Consider the following 26,018-nt stretch of genomic DNA (forward strand, 5'->3'; position numbering starts at 1 on the left):
AACGTGCTATGCTCTCCATGATACACATGTTTTTTTACGGAAGCATGTCCTTTAGCATATTTATTCTTCAAAGGCAATGATTGCTTATTTATATGCTCGTCTATTGCTTGTTCAATGTCAAATTGATAGATTATTGCCTTGAATCATTTCAATTCTTACTTTACAAACACATCACATCGTTTGATCAAGATTATGCTAGGTAGCATTCCACATCAAAATTTATCTTTGTTTTATCATCTACGTAGTCGAGGACGATTAGTGATTAATCTTGGGGATGCAAACGTATATACAATTTTTTGCACTAATATAATATCACTTTTTAAGACTTTATATAACATTTTATATTAATTTTCTAGACTAACCTACTAATTTAGTGCGCATAGCCGGTTGTTGTGTTCTGCATGTTTTTGGCTTTCCAGAAAATCCATATTTAAGGAGGTAAGAAAACCCTGAGGATTTAAAATGATTTTTTCGCGACCAGAAGATTTCAGAAAGTGTCGGGACCCTCTAGGGCCAGCCAAGGGCCCTACACGGGCAAAGGCTGACCATAGAGGCAGGCCACGTGCCCCCCTGGCCACCGCCTTCCATCCATTCTTTCGCCTATAAATTTCATATTTCGTGAAACCCTCGATGTGAATTTTCTTCGATTTTTTTGCTGCTGCAAGTTTCTGCTCTGAGGAGATACAATCTAGAGGCCTGTTTTGGCACTCTGCTAGAGAGGGAGATCTTTCGCTAGAGGCTCCTTCATCAACCTTGCTACCTCTGTGACCATGTGCGAGTAGTTCCTTTTGGACCTTAGGGTCCATAGCAGTTGTTAGATGGCATGCTCTCTCCTTTGTGATTCAGTACAAAGTTCCTGTGAGCTGCCTCACATGATCAAGATCCATATGATGTAATCGGTGGTGTGTTTATTGGGATATGTTGAATTGCCACTTTATGGTCGGATTGTTCATTGAAATCAATTGAATCATTTGAAGTTTCTTTGATGTATAATGGAATAGCTTTGTATGTTGTCCGGTCTATTTGTCTTCTTTGGTCAAGTTTGAGGGGTAGTTCTTCAGAGGGAGTTGTGCATTCTAGGGGGTTCATATCTTGTGATGATCTATATCCCAGTGACAGAAAGGGACAATAAATGCATTGTATTGTTGCTACTAAAGATAAAATGATAGTTTCTTTATCATACTTGGATGATAATTTTTACTATCTACATTATGTCATCATGCGTATTGTAATACTCTGTTTGTCATGAACTTAATACCTCGGGATGCATGCTGGATAGCGGTCGGGTGTAGTATTAGTTGTGGATGCAGTTGGATAATGGTCTACAGATCACAGACGTAATGCCTATATGAGATTATACCATGAATGATCGTAGCCATAAATGTAAATATTGCAATTTAATCAATGGCCAACTACAATTGGTTCACCACACTACACGTGTATGCTTGGAGATGCCACTAGAGAACCTATGGCCCCGGGGGTCTATCTTCTTGTATTGAAAACTTTACCAAAAGTATTATTTCTTTGTTGTACCTTTTCTTTTCTTTAATCTATCTATCAGTTCCTACTATATATACCATGCAATTTAATCTTGTAACTAGCAAGACAAGACTTTTGACAACCTTCTTGAGGTGTTGGGGACAAGTTAGTCTTATGTTTTGTGTGCAGGTACCAGCAACTTCGTTTGCTAGAAGAACTCGTTCGGATTCGATAAACCTTGGTTCTCTACTGAGGGAAATACTTATTGCTAGGTTGTTTTACTTTTATACTAGGGGGTCGCCCAACCACTCATACAAGAGCAAGTAGCCCCCACCACAACCGAAATGGAGATCACCGGAACTAGCCAACATCACACGATGGGCTCACTGCCCATCACGCATCGTTGGGGCATCGCGCACCCTGTTCGGGCTGCCAAGGGAGCAGGCCTCCATGGGCCAGATCTGATCGTCCGGATTCTGGTCATGGCAAAAAAACGAGGCCCACTAGCCTCAAACACTAGATCTCATCCAGCCCTGCAACCGACGCCGAGCATGCCACCACCTCCCCGTTGCCAGCTACCCATGCCAACTCCAAGCAGGCCTAAAGTCGGAGTCCACATGGGTTTCCCCAAGCTGCCCAAGTATGACACTATGCCAAATTCAGATTCTGGTCATGGCAAAAAAAACGAGGCCCACTAGCCTCAAACACTAGATCTCATCCAGCCCTGCAACCGACGTCGAGCATGCCACCACCTCCCCGTTGCCGGCTACCCAGGCCAACTCCAAGCAGGCCTAAACCTGGAGTCCACATGGGCTTCCCCAAGCTGCCCAAGTACGACACTACGCCAAATTTGTGGTGCCAAGGACCACTGGCAAAACGAACACACCCATCGCCGCCTGAGCACGTCTAGCGCTGCCCATGTAGCCATCCACACCATTGTTACGTACCCACGCCACCGTCGCAGCGCTAGACCCTGCATTAGCTTTGCGCCTTCACCTTACAACCACGTCCCTCAATGTCACCTACTGAGCGAAGAGGAGGGAGCCCCGCCGCCGACCGCCGGGCTACGCCTGGTCGTGTCCTCTAGCAGCGGCGAGGAGGATGGGAGGACGATGGGGCATGGAGGCGGCAGAATGGGGAGTCACCCGTTCGCTCACAGGAGCCGAGGTCTGAAGTTTTTTATTTCAAATTCACTCTTAACCACTGAAAGGTTTACTCCTCTAACCGGTTTTGCGGGATCGATTAGAGATGCTCGTAGTCCCTCAAAGTTTCAAACCAGGTAAGTTTAGTCTCTCGTGCCACTCTGGGAGGTTTTCCGCCCACATGGACATGGTTTTGACTAACAAACACGTCCTACAGGTTTGACCGCCACATCACTATCCACTAACTCGCCGCGGCCACCATCATCGAGCCAACGCTTTAAAAGGAACTCGTAGCAACACCCCAATGTACCTATGGTGTGTGGGGTTCTTCACTCCCCGGACATGGTGTTGGGGAACGTAGTAATTTCAAAAAAATTCCTAGGCACACGCAAGATCATGGTGATGCATAGCAACGAGAGGGGAGAGTGTTGTCCACGTACCCTCGTAGACCGAAAGCGGAAGCGTTAGCACAACGCGGTTGATGTAGTCGTACGTCTTCACGATCCGATCGATCAAGTACCGAACGCACGGCACCTCCGAGTTCAGCACACGTTCAGCCCGATGACGTCCCTCGAACTCTGGTCCAGCCGAGTGTTGAGGGAGAGTTTCGTCAGCACGACGGCGTGGTGACGATGATGATGTTCTACCGACGCAGGGCTTCGCCTAAGCACCGCTACAGTATTATCGAGGTGGACTATGGTGGAGGGGGGCACCGCACACGGCTAAAAGATCAAACGATCAATTGTTGTGTCTTTGGGGTGCCCCCCTGCCCCCGTATATAAAGGAGCAAGGGGGGAGGTGCGGCCGGCCAGGGAGGAGGCGCGCCAGGAGGAGTCCTACTCCCACCGGGAGTAGGACTCCCTCCCTTCCTTGTTGGAATAGGAGAAGGGGGAAAGAGGTGGAGGAGAAGAAGGAAGGGGGGCGCGCCGCCCCCTCTCCTTGTCCTATTCGGACTAGGGGGAAGGGGCGCGTGGCCCTTGCCCTGGCCGCCTCCACTCTTCTCCACTAAGGCCCACTATGGCCCATTAACCCCCGGGGGGTTCCAGTAACCCCTCCCGTACTCCGGTAAAATCCCGATTTCACCCGGAACACTTCCGATATCGAAATATAGGCTTCCAATATATCAATCTTTATGTCTCGACCATTTCGAGACTCCTCATCATGTCCGTGATCACATCCGGGACTCCGAACAACCTTCGGTACATCAAAACATATAAACTCATAATATAACTGTCATCGAAACGTTAAGCGTGCGGACCCTACGGGTTCGAGAACTATGTAGACATGACCGAGACACGTCTCCGGTCAATAACCAATAGCGGAACCCGGATGCTCATACTGGCTCCCACATATTCTACGAAGATCTTTATCGGTCAGACCGCATAACAACATACGTTGTTCCCTTTGTCATCGGTATGTTACTTGCCCGAGATTCGGTCGTCGGTATCTCAATACCTAGTTCAATCTCGTTACCATCAAGTCTCTTTACTCGTTCCGTAATACATCATCCCGCAACTAACTCATTAGTTGCAATGCTTGCAAGGCTTAAGTGATGTGCATTACCGAGTGGGCCCAGAGATACCTCTCCGACAATCGGAGTGACAAATCCTAATCTCGAAATATGCCAACCCAACAAGTACCTTCGGAGACACCTGTAGAGCACTTTTATAATCACCCAGTTACATTGTGACGTTTGGTAGCACACAAAGTGTTCCTCCGGTAAACGGGAGTTGCATAATCTCATAGTCATAGGAACATGTATAAGTCATGAAGAAAGCAATAGCAACATACTAAACGATCGAGTGCTAAGCTAACGGAATGGGTCAAGTCAATCACATCATTCTCCTAATGATGTGATCCCGTTAATCAAATGACAACCCATGTCAATGGCTGGGAAACATAACCATCTTTGATCAATAAGCTAGTCAAGTAGAGGCATACTAGTGACACTCTGTTTGTCTATGTATTCACACAAGTATTATGTTTCCGGTTAATACAATTCTAGCATGAATAATAAACATTTATCATGATATAAGGAAATAAATAATAACTTTATTATTGCCTCTAGGGCATATTTCCTTCAGTCTCCCACTTGCACTAGAGTCAATAATCTAGATTACACAGTAATGATTCTAACACCCATGGAGCCTTGGTGCTGATCATGTTTTGCTCGTGGAAGAGGCTTAGTCAACGGGTCTGCAACATTCAGATCCGTATGTATCTTGCAAATTTCTATGTCTCCCACCTGGACTAAATCCCGGATGGAATTGAAGCGTCTCTTGATGTGCTTGGTTCTCTTGTGAAATCTGGATTCCTTCGCCAAGGCAATTGTACCAGTATTGTCACAAAAGATTTTCATTGGACCCGATGCACTAGGTATGACACCTAGATCGGATATGAACTCCTTCATCTAGACTCCTTCATTTGCCGCTTCCGAAGCAGCTATGTACTCCGCTTCACACGTAGATACCGCCATGACGCTTTGTTTAGAACTGCACCAACTGACAGCTCCGCTGTTCAATATAAACACGTATCCGGTTTGCGATTTTGAATCGTTCGGATTAGTGTCAAAGCTTGCATCAACGTAACCATTTACGATGAGCTCTTTGTCACCTCCATAAACGAGACACATATCCTTAGTCCTTTTCAGGTATTTCAGGATGTTCTTGACCGCTGTCCAGTGATCCACTCCTGGATTACTTTGGTACCTCCCTGCTAGACTTATAGCAAGGCACACATCAGGTCTGGTACGCAGCATTGCATACATGATAGAGCCTATGGCTGAAGCATAGGGAACATCTTTCATTTTCTCTCTATCTTCTGCATTGGTCGGGCATTGAGTCTTACTCAACTTCACACCTTGTAACACGGGCAAGAACCCTTTCTTTGCTTGATCCATTTTGAACTTCTTCAAAACTTTGTCAAGGTATGTGCTTTGTGAAAGTCCAATTAAGCGTCTTGATCTATCTCTATAGATCTTGATGCCCAATATATAAGCAGCTTCACCGAGGTCTTTCATTGAGAAACTCTTATTCAAGTATCCCTTTATGCTATCCAGAAATTCTATATCATTTCCATTCAGCAATATGTCATCCACATATAATATCAGAAATGCTACAGAGCTCCCACTCACCTTTTTGTAAATACATGCTTCTCCAAAAGTCTGTACAAAACCAAATGCTTTGATCACACTATCAAAGCGTTTATTCCAACTCCGAGAGGCTTGCACCGGTCCATAAATGGATCGCTGGAGCTTGCACACTTTGTTAGCTCCCTTTGGATCGACAAAACCTTCCAGTTGCATCATATACAACTCTTCTTCTAGAAATCCATTCAGGAATGCAGTTTTGACATCCATTTGCCAAATTTCATAATCATAAAATGCGGCAATTGCTAACATGCTTCGGACAGACTTAAGCATCGCTACGGGTGAGAAGGTCTCATCGTAGTCAATCCCTTGAACTTGTCAAAAACCTTTCGCAACAAGTCGAGCTTTATAGACATAACATTACCGTCAGCGTCAGTCTTCTTCTTGAAGATCCATTTATTTTCAGTGGCTTGCCGATCATCGGGCAAGTCAACCAAAGTCCACACTTTGTTCTCATACATTGATCCCATCTCAGATTTCATGGCCTCAAGCCACTTTGCGGAATCTGGGCTCACCATCGCTTCTTCATAGTTCGTAGGGTTCGTCATGGTCTAGTAACATAACCTCCAGAACAGGATTACCGTACCACTCTGGTGCGGATCTTACTCTGGTTGACCTACGAGGTTCAGTAACAACTTGATCTAAAGTTCCATGATCATTATCATTAACTTCCTCACTAATTGGTGTAGTCGTCACAGGAACCGGTTTCTGTGATTTACTACTTTCCAATAAGGGAGCAGGTACAGTTACCTCATCAAGTTCTACTTTCCTCCCACTCACTTCTTTTGAGAGAAACTCCTTCTCTAGAAAGGATCCATTCTTAGCAACGAATGTCTTGCCTTCGGATCTGTGATAGAAGGTGTACCCAACAGTCTCCTTTGGGTATCCTATGAAGACACATTTCTCCGATTTGGGTTCGAGCTTATCAGGTTGAAGCTTTTTCACATAAGCATCGCAGCCCCAAACTTTAAGAAACGACAACTTTGTTTTCTTGCTAAACCACAGTTCATAAGGCGTCGTCTCAACGGATTTCGATGGTGCCCTATTTAACGTGAATGTGGCCGTCTCTAAAGCATAACCCCAAAACGATAGCGGTAAATCAGTAAGAGACATCATAGATCGCACCATATCTAATAAAGTACGATTACGACGTTCGGACACACCATTACGCTGTGGTGTTCCGGGTGGCGTGAGTTGCGAAACTATTCCGCATTGTTTCAAATATAGACCAAACTCGTAACTCAAATATTCTCCTCCACGGTCAGATCGTAGAAACTTTATTTTCTTGTTACGATGATTTTCAACTTCACTCTGAAATTCGTTGAACTTTTCAAATGTTTCAGACTTATGTTTCATTAAATAGATATACCCATATCTGCTCAAATCATCTGTGAAGGTGAGAAAATAACGATATCCGCCACGAGCATCAACATTCATCGGACCACATACATCTGTATGTATGATTTCCAACAAATCTGTTGCTCTCTCCATAGTACCGGAGAACGGCGTTTTAGTCATCTTGCCCATGAGGCACGGTTCGCAAGTACCAAGTGATTCATAATCAAGTGGTTTCAAAAGTCCATCAGTATGGAGTTTCTTCATGCGTTTTACACCGATATGACCTAAACGGCAGTGCCACAAATAAGTTGCACTATCATTATCAACTCTGCATTTTTTGGCTTCAACATTATGAATATGTGTATCACTACTATCGAGATTCATCAAAAATAGACCACTCTTCAAGGGTGCATGACCATAAAAGATATTACTCGTATAAATAGAACAACCATTATTCTCTGATTTAAATGAATAACCGTCTCGCATCAAACAAGATCCAGATATAATGTTCATGCTCAACGCTGGCACCAAATAACAATTATTTAGGTCTAATATTAATCCCGAAGGTAGATGTAGAGGTAGCGTGCCGACGACGATCACATCGACTTTGGACCGTTTCCCACGCGCATCGTCACCTCGTCCTTGTCTAGTGTGCGCTTAATCCGTAGTCCATGTTTTGAGTTGCAAATATTAGCAACAGAACCAGTATCAAATACCCAGGTACTACTGCGAGCTCTGGTAAGGTACACATCAATAACATGTATATCACATATACCTTTGTTCACCTTGCCATCTTTCTTATCCGCCAAATACTTGGGGCAGTTCCGCTTCCAGTGACCAGTCTGCTTGCAGTAGAAGCACTCAGTCTCAGGCTTAGGTCTAGACTTGGGTTTCTTCTCTTGAGCAGCAACTTGCTTGCTGTTCTTCTTGAAGTTCCCCTTCTTCCTTTTGCCCTTTTTCTTGAAACTGGTGGTCTTACTGACCATCACCACTTGATGCTCCTTCTTGATTTCTACCTCCACGGCCTTTAGCATTGCGAAGAGCTCGGGAATCGTCTTATCCATGCCTTGCAAGTTATAGTTCATCACGAAGCTCTTGTAGCTTGGTGGCAGTGATTGAATAATTCTGTCAATGACGCTATCATCCGGAAGATCAACTCCAGTTGAATCAAGTGATTGCAGTACCCAGACATCTTGAGTATATGCTCACTGACAGAACTATTCTCCTCCATCTTGCAGCTGTAGAACTTATTGGAGACTTCATGTCTCTCAATCCGGGCATTCTTTTGAAATATTAACTTCAATTCCTGAAACATCTCATATGCTCCATGACGTTCAAAACATCGTTGAAGTCCCGGTTCTAAGCTGTAAAGCATGGCACACTAAACTATCGAGTAGTCATCAACACGTGACTGCCAGGCATTCACAATGTCTGCAGTTGCTGGCGCAGGTGGTACACCTAGCGTTGCTTCCAGGACGTAACTCTTCTATGCAGCAATGAGGATAATCCTCAAGTTACGGATCCAGTCCGTGTAATTGCTACCATCATCTTTTAACTTTGCTTTCTCAAGGAACGCATTAAAATTCAACGGAACAACAACACAGGCCATCTATCTACAATCAACATAGACAAGCAAGATACTATCAGATACTAAGTTCATGATAAATTTAAGTTCAATTAATCATATTACTTAAGAACTCCCACTTAGATAGACATCTCCCTAATCCTCTAAGTGATCACGTGATCCAAATCAACTAAACCATAACCGATCATCACGTGAAATGGAGTAGCTTTCAATGGTGAACATCACTATGTTGATCATATCTACTATATGATTCACGCTCGACCTTTCGGTCTCAGTGTTCCGAGGCCATATCTGCATATGCTAGGCTCGTCAAGTTTAACCTGAGTATTCCGCATGTGCAAAACTGGCTTGCACCCGTTGTAGATGGACGTAGAGCTTATCACACCCGATCATCACGTGGTGTCTGGGCACGACGAACTTTGGCAACAGTGCATACTCAGGGAGAACATTTTTATCTTGAAATTTAGTGAGAGATCATCTTATAATGCTACCGTCAATCAAAGCAAGATAAGATGCATAAAAGATAAACATCACATGCAATCAATATAAGTGATATGATATGGCCATCATCATCTTGTGCTTGTGATCTCCATCTTCGAAGCACCGTCATGATCACCATCGTCACCGGCGCGACACCTTGATCTCCATCGTAGCATCGTTGTCGTCTCACCAATTTTATGCTTCTACGACTATCGCTACCGCTTAGTGATAAAGTAAAGCATTACAGGGCGATTGCATTGCATACAATAAAGCGACAAACATATGGCTCCTGCCAGTTGCCGATAACTCGGTTACAAAACATGATCATCTCATACAATAAAATTTAGTATCATGTCTTGACCATATCACATCACAACATGCCCTGCAAAAACAAGTTAGACGTCCTCTACTTTGTTGTTGCAAATTTTACGTGGCTGCTACGGGCTTAGCAAGAACCGTTCTTACCTACGCATCAAAACCACAACGATAGTTTGTCAAGTTGGTGTTGTTTTAACCTTCGCAAGGACCGGGCGTAGCCACACTCGGTTCAACTAAAGTTGAAGAAACTGACACCCGCCAGCCACCTGTGTGCAAAGCACGTCGGTAGAACCAGTCTCGCGTAAGCGTACGCGTAATGTCGGCCCGGGCCGCTTCATCCAACAATACCGCCGAACCAAAGTATGACATGCTGAAATAAATAATAACTTTATTATTGCCTCTAGGGCATATTTCCTTCACATGGATGCCGAGCGGCAGTGCCATCACACGCTGAACTGCCGGTTCTGCGACCTTCAAGCCACCATGCCCACTGTGTTTGTTGTGGTAGCCATGTCTGGGTTCCCGCCACCGCAGCCCATGAGCGAATTTGCCAACGCCGCCGCCCGCTCTAGATTTAGGGTATATGAGAAAGGAGGTTGAGGGAGTGCGGGACTGAGACCATGGCGGTCAATACCGGGTCCACATCTTACTCAATCCACCCAAAGTGTTATAAGGGGCGAAACCTATCTGACTTGACTAGTTCACGGACTGAGGTTTGTTGGTTTCAATGTTGAGGGACGATTTCTTAACTTTTGTGAGTTTAGGAACGAAAAATTATAGTACTAAACACTTACTCCAGTTGTGATGTTATTCTGCAATTTTCTCAATCTGGAACATGAGAGAAGCTTTAAACGGTCAGCTCCCGGATCCATGATTTACGTGTGGCATCACCGACTATCCATCCGAGGACGCGTCGTGCTAGCACCTGACACACCGGAACAGAATCTGACGAAGCAACTTGCCAGGTTAACCATGGCATGTTACTCTGTCCATCTCTGGCATCCTTTGGTTACTGTACGCATTAATTGCCGAGATTAACCTATCCGACGGGATGCGAAGCTGCGGACGAAGAAAGGCGCAACCATCATTGCAGTCACTACGGTGAAGTCAAACGAAGCCGAAGCTCTGCGCTTAACCCAAGCAGCCGCGCGCATTCTCACGAACGGACAGATTTCGCTGCACCGAAAACCACATCTTGAAATTTATCATCATATCATCACACTTTCCAAGTGATCAATCCCAAGAAAGGAAAAAGTTACCGTTGTACAGACAAAATGACAGCAAGCAGACTGAACTTCCGAGACGCCCTCTGCATTAGCTGTGAATGGAATCTGGTTTGGCCGCGCCGCGCCGCTCGTCCGGTCAACTGGCCACCGGGCAAACAGAGCCCACACCCCTTATAAATTAGCCCGTGGCCGGGCACTTCTGATCACCCAGTTCATTCTGACTTTAGCTATAGTGCTTGTGCTTATACCACTAGGGATCGACACACCTTCGTTGACAGGAAAATTATTAGTCAGAGATGAGGAGCTACGCAGCTGTAGTCCGGGCAGCACTGCTCGTCCTTGGCGCGCTGCTACTCCCTGCCCACCATGTGATGGCCGACTACTCGGCCATGGCACCGGCGCCGCCGCCACCGCCTAAGCCGGCCAGTGCCATTTCCATGCCCCCGTTGCCAGCCAATGACACCAACATGTCGCCGCCTGTCCAGCTGGCGCCACCTTTCGTCGTTGTGCAGGGCGTGATCTACTGTAAGTCCTGCAAATCCAGGGGCTACAACCGCGGCATGGACGCGTCACCGATCCAAGGTTCGCATTGCCCCTATATATATCTCTCGCCTACTCCGTCGCCTCGGCATGGGGTAGCTAATTAGCCTGCTCAGTCTTAATCTCATGCGTGCATGCATCCATTCGATCCATAAACGCAGGCTGACATTATCTCTACTGCCCGTTTTGGTTTTGTCTTTGCAGGTGCAACGGTGAATCTGGTGTGCTACGGGAGGAAGGTGGTGAACGTGACAGCGACGGTGTCGGACGAGCACGGCTACTTCCTGGTGATGTTCTACGACCTGGCCAACTTCAACGCGCGCAACTGCAAGATATACCTGGGCACGTCGCCGACGCCGCTCTGCGACAAGCCCGTCTACCCGCCGAACAAGTGGATCGGGCTCTCGCTCGTCAAAGAGACCGTAACTTCGCCGCCGGTGGGGCTGCAAGGCGTCTACTGCCCCAGCAGCGTGCTCTTCTACGGCCCCTCCGCCGGACAGCATTGCCCATTTTATTGACCGCGCCGCCTCGATCCACCTGGTACTAAGTAATAATCAACTAGTCACCTTGGCAGTTTTGCACTTGCAGTGGTTCGTGTTTGTGTATTGTACGTGTTCCTAGCAGCTTAGATCCGCCAATTTACGTTCAGTTCTTCTAGTTTGTTGGTTGGTGCAGTTGCAGTGTAGTGCTAGTATCTTGAGTTTTCAGTGGCCTCTGTTCCCCACCATAACTATGATTCTTCTGCCAACGTGCATTATTTTAAGCTGTTTGACATTTACGGCTGTCGGTTGCCACTACACCGAGATCCACGAGCTTAGATCGAGCTCCAATTCACACTTGAAGTGGGAACCTTGGAAGTCAAAGGTAATAGCCACCCTGCGAAAGAGTATATTATACTCCCTCCGTCTCATAATAAGTATCTCAACTATGTACTAGTTTGGGTATAAAGTTGTATTAAGTTTAAGACATTTATTTTGGGACGGATGGAGTACCACATTAACTAAATGACAGTCGACTGAATTTTAAATTGGGGCCAGTCGATTTTGAGAGTTCACCGGAGTGAGCCGGAGGGATGGAAGGGGCTCGCCGGAGGGCTACCCCATCTATCTTAAGGTTTAAGGTAAGAGAGGTGATGGACGGCGGTGATGGGGTTTCGCCGGAGAAAAAAACTGGGCGTGGGCGGGGCTAGAGGGTGGCCAGGGGCGGCAGCAAGACCGGCGGTGGGGAGCGGTTCCGAAAAGAGCGGGCGGCGAGGCTGCGCGAAAGCGCCGCCGGCTGCGGGTGGTGCTCGCAGGCGGTTCGGCCGGTGGCCTATGCGGCGGCTGGGGAAAGGAGAAGAAGCTGGAGGAAGAAGAAGGGCTGTCCATCGTTCAATCTGCATCCAACAGTCATCGACTGACCTAAATTTAAAAATCAATCGGCTGACGTGTAGCCATTCCCATATTATACTGCAAAATGGAGTGCTATGATCTTCCATAACGTGCATGTATACTCAGATCTTCTATAACGTGCTTGTGAGCATCTGATGTGCACGCAATTGATCATCTCGGAAGCGCTACCGAAATCCGTATTTGACGCTCGCTGCATCAGTTTGTCTACCAAACGCCCAAGGCAACCAGCTAAGGATGCGATCTGGGCCATACCATTTAGCTCGGATTTTGGTTTTTACCGATTTGGGAAACTTTGTAGAAGGTTCTAATTGATTTTAATTCATTTTCGAAAATATGTTCACTGTTTCCACCCAAAATTTTATTAAAAAATGTTTGTGAATTTTAAAAAATTGATCACGTTCTTACAAAATGTTCAGGAATTTTAAAACATGTTCGGGATTGATATTGACAAATCTTCATGTTTGGAAAACAATGTTCTTATATTTAAGAATTTTTGTTAAAAGATGTTAAAAATTGCTTTGTAAAAATAATTTAATTAAAAAATAAAATAAACCAAAAAATGAAAACACAAATAGAACCGCACACTATAGAGCTAAGCACTAAAGTAGGTTGGCCCAGGAGCTGCTCATGTGCGATTGATAGGCAATTTGCCGCATCAAGCGTCACATAGGAGCTCCCCGCTACTACCCACGATCAATATTGGCTGGAGAAAGAATATTTTTGAAATTTCCTCCAAACCCAAATAAAATGAGTAGGCTAATAAGCCATTGACTTTCTTATATGTTCTATTGCATGACCACCTGTCCCCCCCCCCCCCCCCCCCCCCCTGTCATTAGGCTAATCGCATAGAAAATCCACATCCATAACTATGGCCACCTCTGTGTGTGTGTATTTCTCTTGAGAAAAAAAAACTTTTAGTCTCCCGAAAAATTATGTCACTTTGATGGAACAGTACTACTACTATAAGACATCAGAAGGACCCTAGCCGCTAGAAGTTAGAGTTTCTCCTAATGATTTGTTCGTCGGTTTTCCTCGTTTCCTATGGCTGTTCTAGTGCCAGGAGAAGGGTGTAACCCTGAGTTTATTTATTTTGGATAAAATACAATGGGTATTACTTCCAGTGAGATTAGGAAAGAAATACAAATCAAAGACATCTGAAAAAAGAAAATAAAATTTTGTTCAACTGAAAAGGCAGGCGGGCTCAAGGGGGCAACCCACTAAAGCTAGGACTCATTCATTCCAGCATTGACCCACGACTCCGTCTCATCCTGACGAGCATGAAAGATACTCGAATGAAAAACACAAGTGCAATATAAAAAAAAGACACATATGTAACATTTCGGCCAAAACGAACTAAATTTTTGTCACATATGTGCCTCGCAGGGCTGGATGGTTTTCAACTGGTCGGACCCAGATGGCAGCCTCTCATACATGACTAGGATGTTGGGTAGTTGGCGCGAGCATGGGATATTATTGCATGTATACAATGAGCTCAATCCCGATCGATGCGAGACTCTATCATGATGTTGCGTACTTGTCTGATTGGTGTGCGATGGTTGTAGAACTCGTATGCACGAATAGAGACCCTGTTGCGGTCGTGTGCGGTAGTTCAGAGCAACGTATGCAGTAGTAGCTACTTGGAGAGGTGTGTGCGATAGTTGGAGATCATGTATCTGAGTCCGACTAGACGTTGAAATCCCTTGAAATAGGAGCCTACTAATATTGTATAGGTGTGGTCGTGCACGATAGGTAATTAGAGACCCCCAACCGGTTGCGAAGCGTCGGACATTGCCTCTCAATGCAGGAGCCCAATGTTGCGTAGGCGCAATCGTGCACAATAGGTTTAGAGACCCCAGCCGATTGCGAGCCACCGGACTTTGAAACCCCTCATAAAAGGAGCTCGGTGCTTGATGTTTGCAAGTGCACAAAATCGTATTCAAGCATAATTCACGAGAAGTATTTTCCAGTTTAATTGTCGAACACATAAATAGCTTATAGGAAAATAACTACCAACCCCGCAGCTATGATGTCACAGACACAATTATACCCGCACCAAAACCTGAGTTTGAAAATAATTCATCTTACCATTTGCTAGGAAAAATGATGAAAATAGGGGGATTATACTAAATACTAAATGGGAAGGAAAATAAAAACTTAACTAAACAAAGAAGGGAACTAGGGAGAAGTAATGTGATGTTTAGTTGAGAAAAGTGATGTCAAGGTGGAGATTAGTATTACTAGTGACGTGGATGACACAGGTTAGCATATGTGCGATGTCGCCAAGTGTTGATCGGACAACTTATGGTGGTTGGTCCCTCAAATAACATCGTCTCTCAAGCAATACTTTATTGAGACAACTCAATTGTCCTACTCTTGTCACATACATGGAGCCTCTAACAGAAGACATTAAGGTCACATGGACCAGACCAAAGGTAATCATTTCTATGGACAACTGTAACTCCTAGGTAAGTTGTGCCGCTCTCTAAGATGCCAAAGCCTATCACCCAGAGGTCTATCATATCGCACAATCTACGTATCAACTTCGGCGCGTGTTTGGTTGCCCGCATGCAGCCGAACCAGGCCCACGCGGGATGTGCGCGGCCTGTTTGGTTGCCTGGGCGGTATGCGGTTTGTGGCCCGCACGGACCTTAAAGCAGCCTGTAGACTGGCCCGGCGAAAACTGTCGAATCGGCAGTTTCTCGCGAGCCTGGCTGGACGCGGCCACGCGTGCGAGGCAGTTGCACGCCTCGGACAGCGCGGAAGACGGAGGGGACGTCTCATAACTCGCCCCCACTCTCCTGTCACCGCCCAGTCGCATTGTTCCCACCGCTCCCTCTCTCCCTCACCGCCCCTCCCTCTCCTCTCCTCCGATGGCTTCACCTCACCCACCGCTGCGCCGCCCTCTGACCCCCGTCGACCAACACATCGCCAGCATCCAGGAGTGCTGGCTGGCCGGGCTCCAGAATTCGGGGCGGGACTTGGCGTCGACGCTGCGAGCGTCGTCCCCCATCTGCTGTCGGCCACCACCAGCGCTGGCCAATGCGGTGCCGGCCGTTCCGGCTCCGCCACGGATTCCGGACCTCGTGGTCCTGGGCTCGGTGCCGGCCGTTCCGGCTCCGTCACGGATTCCGGACCACGTGGTCCCGGGCTCGGTGCCGGCGCCGTCGACGGAGCCGCCGCTTGTTGGGACCCCATTGGGCAAGGGGTTTTCTTGACCCCCGTCCAAGGGTTTTCTCCTGTCGGCGGGCCATCCTCCTCGACCTCCGGCGTGGCTATGAGCACGGGGCCGATGCCGCAGGCCGTCGCCAGGGCCGGCTCCTCCTCTGCTCCGCCACCTCTCTCCTTCCCGCCGGGGTTTTCACCCCGACCGCGGTTCGCTGCGACTGCGCGTGCTCCGGTGAGTCGAACCCCCTCAATGCTTGCTCGTAGAAGTAGATTAGGGGTTTAATTCTTAGGCATGTGCTAGTAGTTAGTGGATGCGATAGGATTAGATAGGATTGGAGTAGATCCCATTGGATGCGATCCCAATCGAATCCAATCAGACCGATCTGTTCTTGTTTCGTACGGTGTGTGTCCTAGGATCTGCTACTGCTAGCGTGTCCTAGGATCCGTGTTCATGCTAGAATCCCAATGGTAGTGTGCTTTGCTATGATCTGTGTTCATGGTAGGGTCTTGCTAGGATCTGTGTTCATGCAAATGGCATGTTCATGTTCAAGCTAGGATCATGTTCATGTTGTTGTTAATGTTGCTAACATACATGTTCAAGCTAGGGTTTGTGTTGATTGTTATACCTGCATGTAGTAGGACCATTTTAGGATGCTGCCAAATGTGCATGGCTGCACATGGGTGCTATTGGCACTTGTTGTTGCTATTTTTAGATGTTTCCATGCTTAGGATAGTGCACTGATAAGTGGCAGTTGCAGAAAAGCAGATGCCACTGATCATTGGCACTTGCTGTTGGGCAAGTCCACTGATTAGTGCCACTGATCAGTGGCATTGATAAGTGGCATTTCCCATAGGCAAATGCCACTTATCAATGCCACTTGTTGTTGGGAAAAATGCCACTTATCAATGGCACTTGATGTTGGGAAAGTCCACTAATCAGTGCCACTGATCAGTGGCATTTGCCTAACAACAAGTGGCGTTGATAAGTGGCATTTGCTCAAAGAGTTTGTGCATTGATCAGCGGCATTTGCTCTTGGGCAAATGTCTCTGATCAGTGCCATTTTGCAAAGAGTTTGTGCACTAATACTTGTCATCTTACCTGACAAGATATTGAAGACTGACTGGGATGTGGCGGGTGGAGGAGCTCAGGTGGTGGCCGGAGCTGAGGGCGCCGAGGACTTCATCCCCATGAAAAGGTGGCTCAGGACGGTGGACCTGCCTGGCAGGATCACCTTCATGAGCCTGCCTCGTTCAAGAGGACGATCTCCGAGGCAGGGCCACGAGGAGGGGGCCCGGGAGCTGCTGTGCTTCTACCAGCAGATCAAGGACAACGAGGACCTCGCCATGCTCGTCATCCCTCGCAAGTTCGTGGAGGTGATGAACACCTGGCTAGTCATCAAGCGGCTCCCGCGCGTGGTTAGCCTGTCGGCGAACAAGCGGTGCGTGTTCTGGGTGGAGGTCCAGAACTTCGAGGGGCACATGGTGCTTAGCCGGGGCTGGAACTACTTCTGCTGCCGCCACCGGATCGTCCCCGGCGACCTCGACGTTGTGCGCATCTCAGGACTCGGACTGAAGGTTTAGATCTACAACAACGACTCCTCGATCATGTGCAGGTTTCGTTGCAGCAGGCACAACTGCGTTGGTGACATCGAGCATGCTATGTAGTTAAGTTAAGTAAGGTGTTAGTGTTGAACTTTTATGGTGTGTGGCGAGACTTATGGGTACTTGTTCATATTTTGGCCAGGAGCAGCACCCTGGCATGGAGCAGGGAAGGAGGATGCCCCTTCTGTTAATCTAGACTTATTCTATGTAGTTAAGTAGCTTGCTGTCATTTGCTTGCTTGCTTCGTTTGATTTCATTTGCTTGCTTGCTTTGTTTTGCTGTTGTGCTCATCATGTGGTGGTAAGGCCACCATATTTGAATGGGGTGAGCAGAACACAAACGATGTTTGCAACCAAACAGCTGAAGTTTGCATTTGCTCACACCCTAAGCACAAAAACAACAACCAAACAGTAGGGGGGTAAGTGCCCCTCCATGCGATACAGGCAACCAAACAGGTTACATCTGCTGCATATGAGGCTGCATTTCAAGAACCAGGCTGGCTGGAGATGGACATGCAATGCAACTACTGTTGCAAACTGCAACCAAACACGCCCTTCATGTATGGCATGAGGAGTGAACGTGTCCAACTACAGCGGTGGATTAGACCGCTCCAATCACTAAGTTACCACAAGGGTAAGTTATAATATGAGGATATAGCATACATAAATAAACTACTTCTATCAATAACACGTGTACTAGCTAGATGTTACACCAATCATCATTAATCACTCAAATAACATCACATTAAAGGGGGAGGGGGTTCAAGAGTTTTTACAGTCATTAACGGAGACCGTGATGAGGAAGGAAGGAGAGGTGGCGTGGCGGCGGTGACGATGCATAACGTGCCCCCGCGGCGGTGGTTCCTTCGGCGGCTTCCTTCCATGGCCTTCCTCCAAGGATGCAATGGATGGGGCTTGGCGCAACCCCCTAGTGCCTCTTGACGTGATATGAATGATGGCTTGAACATGGGAGGTATGGGAATAGATGAGGATGATGAATGCTTATCGGCGGCAGGGTAGAAGCGGTATTTATAACCGGCATCCACAAGTCTCCTCTTTGGATGTAGCTTCACTCCTTTGATCTAAGGGCTCTAAATGAGCCTTATCCTCTACCAATAAACTTCTTGGTGGCCAAGGAAGTCGTAGGAACAAATGGAGTTAAAATTGGCGAATAATCGTGGAAGTTATGACTGATTTTGCAGCCCAAATTGCCAGGTACGAGCACCAGTAGGATCTGGTAGGATCGTACCGCATCTTCTCTTCTAGAGTTGTATGTGGAGTTTTATACTTTTATTGTCATTTTGTCATACAAGCTCTGATTTTATGGTCTTGGGTTTGTTGGGTTATATGGATGAGCCCCCTGGTATTGGACCTTCAATTTGGGCTTGTTGGGTAATATCATTTATGCAAACTCCAGTAAAGCCTTTATCTGGTGCTTGTAATTCCTCCATAGTTATCCCAATGTATGGCATGGGGAGTGAATGTCTCCAACTACAGCGGTGGATTAGACCGCTCCACACTAAGTTACCACAAGGGTAAATTATAATATGAGGATATAGCATACATAAATAAACTACTTCTATCAATAACACGTGTACTAGATGTTACACCAATCATCATTAATCACTCAAATAACATCACATTAAAGGGGGAGGGGGTTCAAGAGTTTTTACAGTCATTCACGGAGACCGTGATGAGGAAGGAAGGAGAGGTGGCGTGGCGGCGGTGACGATGCATAACGTGCCCCGCGGCGGTGGTTCCTTCGGCGGCTTCCTTCCATGGCCTTCCTCCAAGGATGCAATGGATGGGGCTTGGCGCAACCCCCTAGTGCCTCTTGAAGTGATATGAATGATGGCTTGAACGTGGGAGGTATGGGAATAGATGAGGATGATGAATGCTTATCGGCGGCAGGGTAGAAGCGGTATTTATAACCGGCATCCACAAGTCTCCTCTTTGGATGTAGCTTCACTCCTTTGATCTAAGGGCTCTAAATGAGCCTTATCCTCTACCAATAAACTTCTTGGTGGCCAAGGAAGTCGTAGGAACAAATGGAGTTAAAATTGGCGAATAATCGTGGAAGTTATGACTGATTTTGCAGCCCAAATTGCCTGGTACGAGCACCAGTAGGATCTGGTAGGATCGTACCGCACTCCGTCTTCTCTTCTGGAGTTGCATGTGGAGTTTTATACCTTTATTGTCATTTTGTCATACAAGCTCTGATTTTATGGTCTTGGGCTTGTTTGGGTTATATGGATGAGCCCCTTGGTATTGGACCTTCAATTTGGGCTTGTTGGGTAATATCATTTATGCAAACTCCACTAAAGCCTTTATCTGGTGCTTGTAATTCCTCCATAGTTATCCCAACCTTCTACCTTTCATCGTGCTAAGTCCGTGGGAGTTCCGAATCACCTACAAATACAAAAAGAACTAAGAAACACTACATACTATGCAATGCTCGTGATAAAACTAGTGCAAACTAAAAAGTATGAACAATGTACATACAATTGGTATGAATGGCTCAATGGTACATGCTATATGGAGTTAATATGCAAAAATGAGCTTTAAAATGGGCGAAAATATAGAGCCATCAACCTCCCCAAAATTAAACCTTGCTCTTTCTCGAGTAAGAAAGTGGACTAGCTACGCTTGTTGTTGCTAACTCTTAAGCTTACATTGAAACCAAAGCCCCAAAGTATATCATGATTCTTTGTGCAAGCTTATAAAAGTTAACTAGGATGGAGTAATATCTGCAATCCTCTCAGTCCCACCATGGAAGTGAAGATAGATGAATTATTTTTGTGGAGTCCAAAATCCCAATGCCAAAGGTTGAGAGATTTTCAATATTAGGTTGGGAGAAATAACTAGCATGGGAGTAATATCTGCAATTTTCCTATTGCCATGAGGTGAAGAAAGAAGAAATATTTTTTGTGGAATCCGAATTTCAAATACAGAGGGTTTGTAGAGAATTTCAATATTATGTTGGGAACAAAGAAATGACCATCCTAGACCAAATAAATTATGCATTAGCAATTGCTTAAAAAAACATAAACCCGAGGCATACCAGGTACGATAGCAAAGTTGCCCGTCTACGCTAGTCGACCTATCAACTACCTACGTATGGTTGAGTGCAAACCTATGCCTTGCACTTACTGGGAAATAGAATAATGATTAGGGTAATAATAAGTCAAAAACAGACAACATCTTGTATCAGCGCAGCTAACCATTAGGCAATGAGGAAGGCCTTATGATCGATATTAACACAAGGAGTAGGGATTGTTATGCAACTAGGATGCACACATACAAACGTATTTATGAAAGCTCTCTTATGGACTAAGTGGGAGTGCACCCAACTTATTTGTTCATGAAGACCTTGAGTATTTCAGGAAGCTCATCACTGAAATATACAAGCCAAGTTCTACAATGTAAGTTCCCACTAGTATATGAAACATGAAACTCGTGAAATTTTCGGTTGTAGAATGCATGAAGTGGTCCTACTTTTAAGCATTTTTGTGTATACTGAAAGGGATAGTGATGTTGCTCCTTCTCTCTCACGCATTATTTTCTGAGGCACCTCCATGGTTCATCTTTTATTTGTTCTCTGAGTGCAAGGGGTTGTAGCAAAAAGTAAGTTCTTGCCAAACCATGGTATCAGTTTGTGCAAGTACAAGTTTTCTATACCAATGACAAGTAATGCAACAGAAATAAAATTGCCTTCATCCTTGCTAGCTTTGCTAATTGTACGAGATATTAACAGATAATGTTGTAGCTAATATTTTTATATTTTCTAAATAAATAATAACTAAAAAGATGTTGAAAGTGTTTTCATATAGTAAAAATTGTCTGGAGCTCGTAAATTCACCGGTAATAATAATTCATACGATTAAAAGTGCGGCAAAGTAACATACATATATGAAAAACTTCAATATCTCATGCCCATTCAGATTTTTCGGAATGATGTGGCTTAATTGTAGATGATGTATTAGAAGTCGGTTTTAGAATATCTTCTATGGTTTTTTATGTTTCTAGTTAGCTAACACAGCCAACGCTTATTTTTTTAAGCCAGAGACCGTAGAACAATTATTCTACGGTAATTTTTACCTCTTCCGTCCCATAATATAAGAGCGTTTTTGGCACTAAAGAAAGTATTAAATAAACATGTGTACAAAAGAAAAAAGAGAAAAAACAAGTATCAAGTCATCAACACAGCCAGCGCTAATAAGCGCCCGGAGACTCTTGTACTACCATTGTACGGGTACATAGCCAGTGCTAGATCAACGTGTCAAAAGGCGCGAATCAATCTGTAGTTGGATGTTAGATGGACAGTGGTATTCCCAGCCCATCAGGATTTAAGTTTTTGCTGCTCGCACTATTCTTGGATTTATGTCAGGATTTTCAGCGATGCGCTTTTAGTGGGATGAGACGTTCCCGTCAATGAAGAGACGCCTACGTGAATTCGTAAATCTCAAGATGATATGCCGGCTCAGTTCTCCCGAAGGTGCTCATAGGGATATGGTTGTACTATGTTTAAAAAAGTACAACTTTCCGCTTTATCCTTTACACACCCAATTCGGCGCTTCGATTGCTGCATCGGCTCAGTGGTGGCAGACATGCCAAAGAATTAACAAATGACAGTGGCAGCAAAATCAGTCTTAAGTTTGCATCATAGCCAGCATTTCTTTTCTGGCATAATAATTATATCCATTTCCACGAGAACAAGTTATCTGCAGCAACAGAAAAATGTTGGGGTTGACTTTGCAAGAGTGATCGATATAGTGGGGCGGCGATATGTATGAAGCCATCGATCCACGATCAGGACCACGAAGACATCCCTTTGCATGCAAATTGAAGTATCGGCGCCCCTTTGCTGCTCTGCGCATCATCCAGCGCTAGTGCGTAACGGCGCCGCCGCCCCGCCGACGCCAACGAATTTGCACGGCCAGGTATCCCAAGTGATGAAGTAAACACCAGATTAGCCTATGTATCAAGTAATAACGATATATGGTAATCCGTATTATCCATCTTCTCGACTAGGGTACAAAAGGCTCTATTAGACAGACGGCCGGGTGCTGTTTTGGCTTGCAAGGCACCACCAGCCACATGCATGAATGATGTACGTAAGCCCCAACGTCTGATCGGTCGAGCCTTGCATCGATGCACGCATCTTCCTCGCGCGTGCAAACCAATCTACGATCGATCCAAAGCAATATCGCCAACCGGAATCTGTGGCTCGATTCACCTCGACATGCACGCCAGCCTATAAAACGAACCCTCTTCTCAGGCTTACCACGATCATCACACCACACACGCTCTCCTTTGATCATAGTAGCAAGTTACGACAATGGCTTTGCTCGCGAGATGCCTTATGCTCTGCCTCGCCCTTGTGGTCCTCTCCCTGGGCTGCCTCCCTAGCAAAAGCTCGGCGATGGGCCTGCCGCGGCCGCCGCCGAACGTGAACTTCACCATCGGCGTCGAGGGCGCCGTGTGGTGCAAGGGGTGCCGGTACGCCGGCTACGTCAAGTCCAAGAACGCGTCCCCGCTCCAGAGTACGTATGCGCGCGCGCCGTAGTCCACGCTGATCAAACCATCAAGCGTTTTCTGATTTCGCCTCTTCTTTTGCTATGCAGATGCCCCGGCGCTGCTGCGGTGCAAGCGCGGGAAGTGGGCGCTGTCGATGTGGGGCGCCACGGACGCGCGCGGCTACTTCCAGATCCAGACGGCGCAGCAGTCAGCGCCCTTCACGAGCAAGGACTGCAAGGTGTACGTGCTGGGGTCGCCGGTGCGCGCGTGCGGCGTGCCCGTCAAGCCCCGCAGGAACAAGGGGTCGCCGCTCAAGTTCCGCAAGTTCGTGACGCTCCCCGACGGGCTGCAGGCGCTCTACACGGCCGGCGACTTCGTCTTCGGGCCGAAGAAGCCCGGCAAGTGCTGATTGATCGATCAAGTTTGGGCTTCACAGGTTCCGGGACACACGCGGTGTCTCGGAGTACTACTGATGTTTTATACAGTATAATTTTAAAAAATCACCCTTGTATTTTCCAAAACATAAACTAGCATGACAAAAAAGAACTTATAAACTTGTAATTTTTTTATGTATTATATATGTCGATTTGAGGAAACTAGTGCATGTCATATAAACTAATGAATGACTTAGCATTGTGGTTGAAAGAAAACGCGGTCCAAGCTAGAAAAGCGAGTTGCTTTTGGAAAATATTTGTCGAAACATGCCCATGTGAGATCTAATTTTGAATAACTCTCGCGACAAACACAACTGTAAAAGCGGATGTTGATTTGGCCGATTCATTTCATCCGTTTGGCTCTATATAATTTGTCACTGACTTTTGACCGAGAAACACAACAGTAACACATTTTTAAAATTTCAGAATAGGGTTTCATGGCGCTGACATCATCCATTTGGCTCTATATAATTTGTTACTGATTTTTGACATATAATATAGCATGCGTGCACTCGTAAACTGAAAAGCGCCCGCAAACACCCACTAGCATCGCCCCATAATCAAACCATAACGCCATTGTGTTCGACGGCGCAACCCCGTCCATGAATCATGTTATTCTTAGAAGCGGGGATACTCAAGGGGGACATCAACACCTTCCTTGGGGAGTTGGTAGTGTGGGCTATTGCGAGAAGTTAGCATTGATATTGTAGCGTGTCACGTGGAGTAGGTGTGCATGTATTGTAATATGTAACGTCGACGTGGAGGGCCTTTCTACCCCCACTCTCTCTTTAATATACAGTACACACATTCGTGCATATTCAAGAAGAAAAATAATAATCAAACCCTACAAAATGATAATGGGTCTCTCTAATGCTCAGTTGTGTGAGATTTTATTGAAAACCTCATCGCTGATGTCATCCATGTGGAAGCTAGGCTTGTATGTTGGTTGTAAAATCTCAGGTCGTGGTGGAAGGTTTACTATACCAGTTTAACTTGACGTGAGTCATCTGAAAATGAAATTTCGATTAGTCAATTTTTGTCAGGAATGAAGTAGGAGGCATGCGGAGCACCAGCAGGAGGTTTTATCTTGTCTATTTTAGGGGTGGGAGGGGTGCATGTTCGCCAGGAAGCAGCAACCTCGATGTCTATCTTAGGGGTGGGAGGGTGCAAGTTCGCCGAGAAATTCCTGGTGGTTCATCGGTTTAGAGCGATGGCCCGGGGGTGGTGGCAAGCCTGACGGTGGGAGGAGGTCGAGGGAAGGGTGGGGCAGAGAGGCGGTCGCACGAGTGTCATCGGCCGCGAGGGGCGGAGGCGGGCGATTAGGCCTGGGCTGGATCAGTAGCAGCGAAAGGAAGAAGAGAAACAATGTGTACTAGCTTGAGGTTGAAGATGAAGCATTGTCCATTGGATCTTGATTGATCTAATAGTTGAGATAGGTGGAGGAAAATTGACTGGCCGTTTGTAAAATTTTCAGGCGTCTGGCGCCTAGCACCTCCCTTACTAGTTACTATAGACTATACCTAGGCATATCTCGGGTCGGGACGAGCTTCGGGCCAGGCCAAAAAAAAGCTCGGTGCTAAAAACCCAGGGCTGAGCCCGGCCCGGCCCAACCATCCGGCCTGAGCCCGGCCCAAGCCCAAGGAATCCCGACACGGCCCGGTCAGCCCGGTCCGACTACGGCTAAAATCACGTTTTATGCAAGCCCGAGCTCGGCCCAAGCCTGAGGAAGCCCGACACGGCCCGGTCGGCCCGACCTGACTACGGCTAAAATCACGTTTTATGCAAGCCCGAGCCTGGCCCAAGCCCGAGGAAGCCCGACACGGCTCAGTCGGCCTGGCCCGACTACGGCTAAAATCACGTTTTATGCAAGCCCGAGCCCGGTCTGATCTGCCCGTCAGGCTCAATTTCCAAGCTCAAGCCCGGCCCAATGGCACACTCGGGCTCAGCCCGGCCCGGGATTTTTGGGCCAGGTCGGGTCGGGCCGTCCGAGCCGGGCTGCCCATGGTCAGGTATACTATAGACATTCGGTTGCATGGTGATGTCTTTGTCAGGGCTATGACCGTGTGTGATTATCGGCTAGTGACGAGAATATATGGTGATTCACGTTTGGTGGTGCGATTGAGCACAGGGTTTGAAGCTCTGGAGTGAAAACTCTGGGTCTAACTTATACTAGACATACATGGCAATAGTAGTGTTTCAGATCATCTTCTTGTTGCAAGGCATCATTTGGAGTTGGCTCAGACTTTGCTCAGAATTATTCTTCGGAATAAAACACTAAGATCTAGCCTCACTAGTACACCCAACCTCGGCTCACACGGTTTTTACACCTAACCGCAGACATTTTATAGAACCGTGTGCTAGAGTGGGTTGGCGATGGGGTGTCAATCGCTGACGGTAAAGAAAATCGTGTGCGTTGGACCGATTCATTAACCACAACTGGTATAAACCGAACGTGTGCGATTGGACAAGCAAACACAGACAATTACGTATAAAAAACTGTGGGTGATAATGAAAGAATGACAAATAGTCCCTTAATAATAAATGTATGCCGTAGTTCCACTCGTCGGACACATTCTCCTTGGTCAAATCGTTGGAGATAGCTCAAGTAATCAAACACAATTTCCAAGTTTTTATCGTGTGGGGACATTGTTGAT

General features: G+C 46.4%; 2 protein-coding genes across 2 annotated transcripts; both read left to right on the forward strand.

The window, feature by feature from the left end:
* Positions 1–10,921: 10,921 nt before the first annotated feature.
* LOC109768105 (uncharacterized) lies at positions 10,922–12,034 on the forward strand. The gene is made up of 2 exons (XM_020326836.4): positions 10,922–11,298; positions 11,461–12,034. Exons 1-2 carry the CDS (start codon positions 11,013–11,015, stop codon positions 11,772–11,774), a joined length of 600 nt encoding a protein of 199 aa, XP_020182425.1. The 5' UTR covers positions 10,922–11,012; the 3' UTR covers positions 11,775–12,034.
* A 10,677-nt stretch (positions 12,035–22,711) lies between these two features.
* On the forward strand, positions 22,712–23,549 carry LOC109768106 (non-classical arabinogalactan protein 30). Its single transcript, XM_020326837.4, has 2 exons — positions 22,712–22,956; positions 23,038–23,549. Exons 1-2 carry the CDS (start codon positions 22,752–22,754, stop codon positions 23,337–23,339), a joined length of 507 nt encoding a protein of 168 aa, XP_020182426.1. The 5' UTR covers positions 22,712–22,751; the 3' UTR covers positions 23,340–23,549.
* Positions 23,550–26,018: the final 2,469 nt, after the last annotated feature.

This window comes from Aegilops tauschii, chromosome 3, assembly GCF_002575655.3.
Source record: "Aegilops tauschii subsp. strangulata cultivar AL8/78 chromosome 3, Aet v6.0, whole genome shotgun sequence".
Taxonomy (NCBI): domain Eukaryota; kingdom Viridiplantae; phylum Streptophyta; class Magnoliopsida; order Poales; family Poaceae; genus Aegilops; species Aegilops tauschii.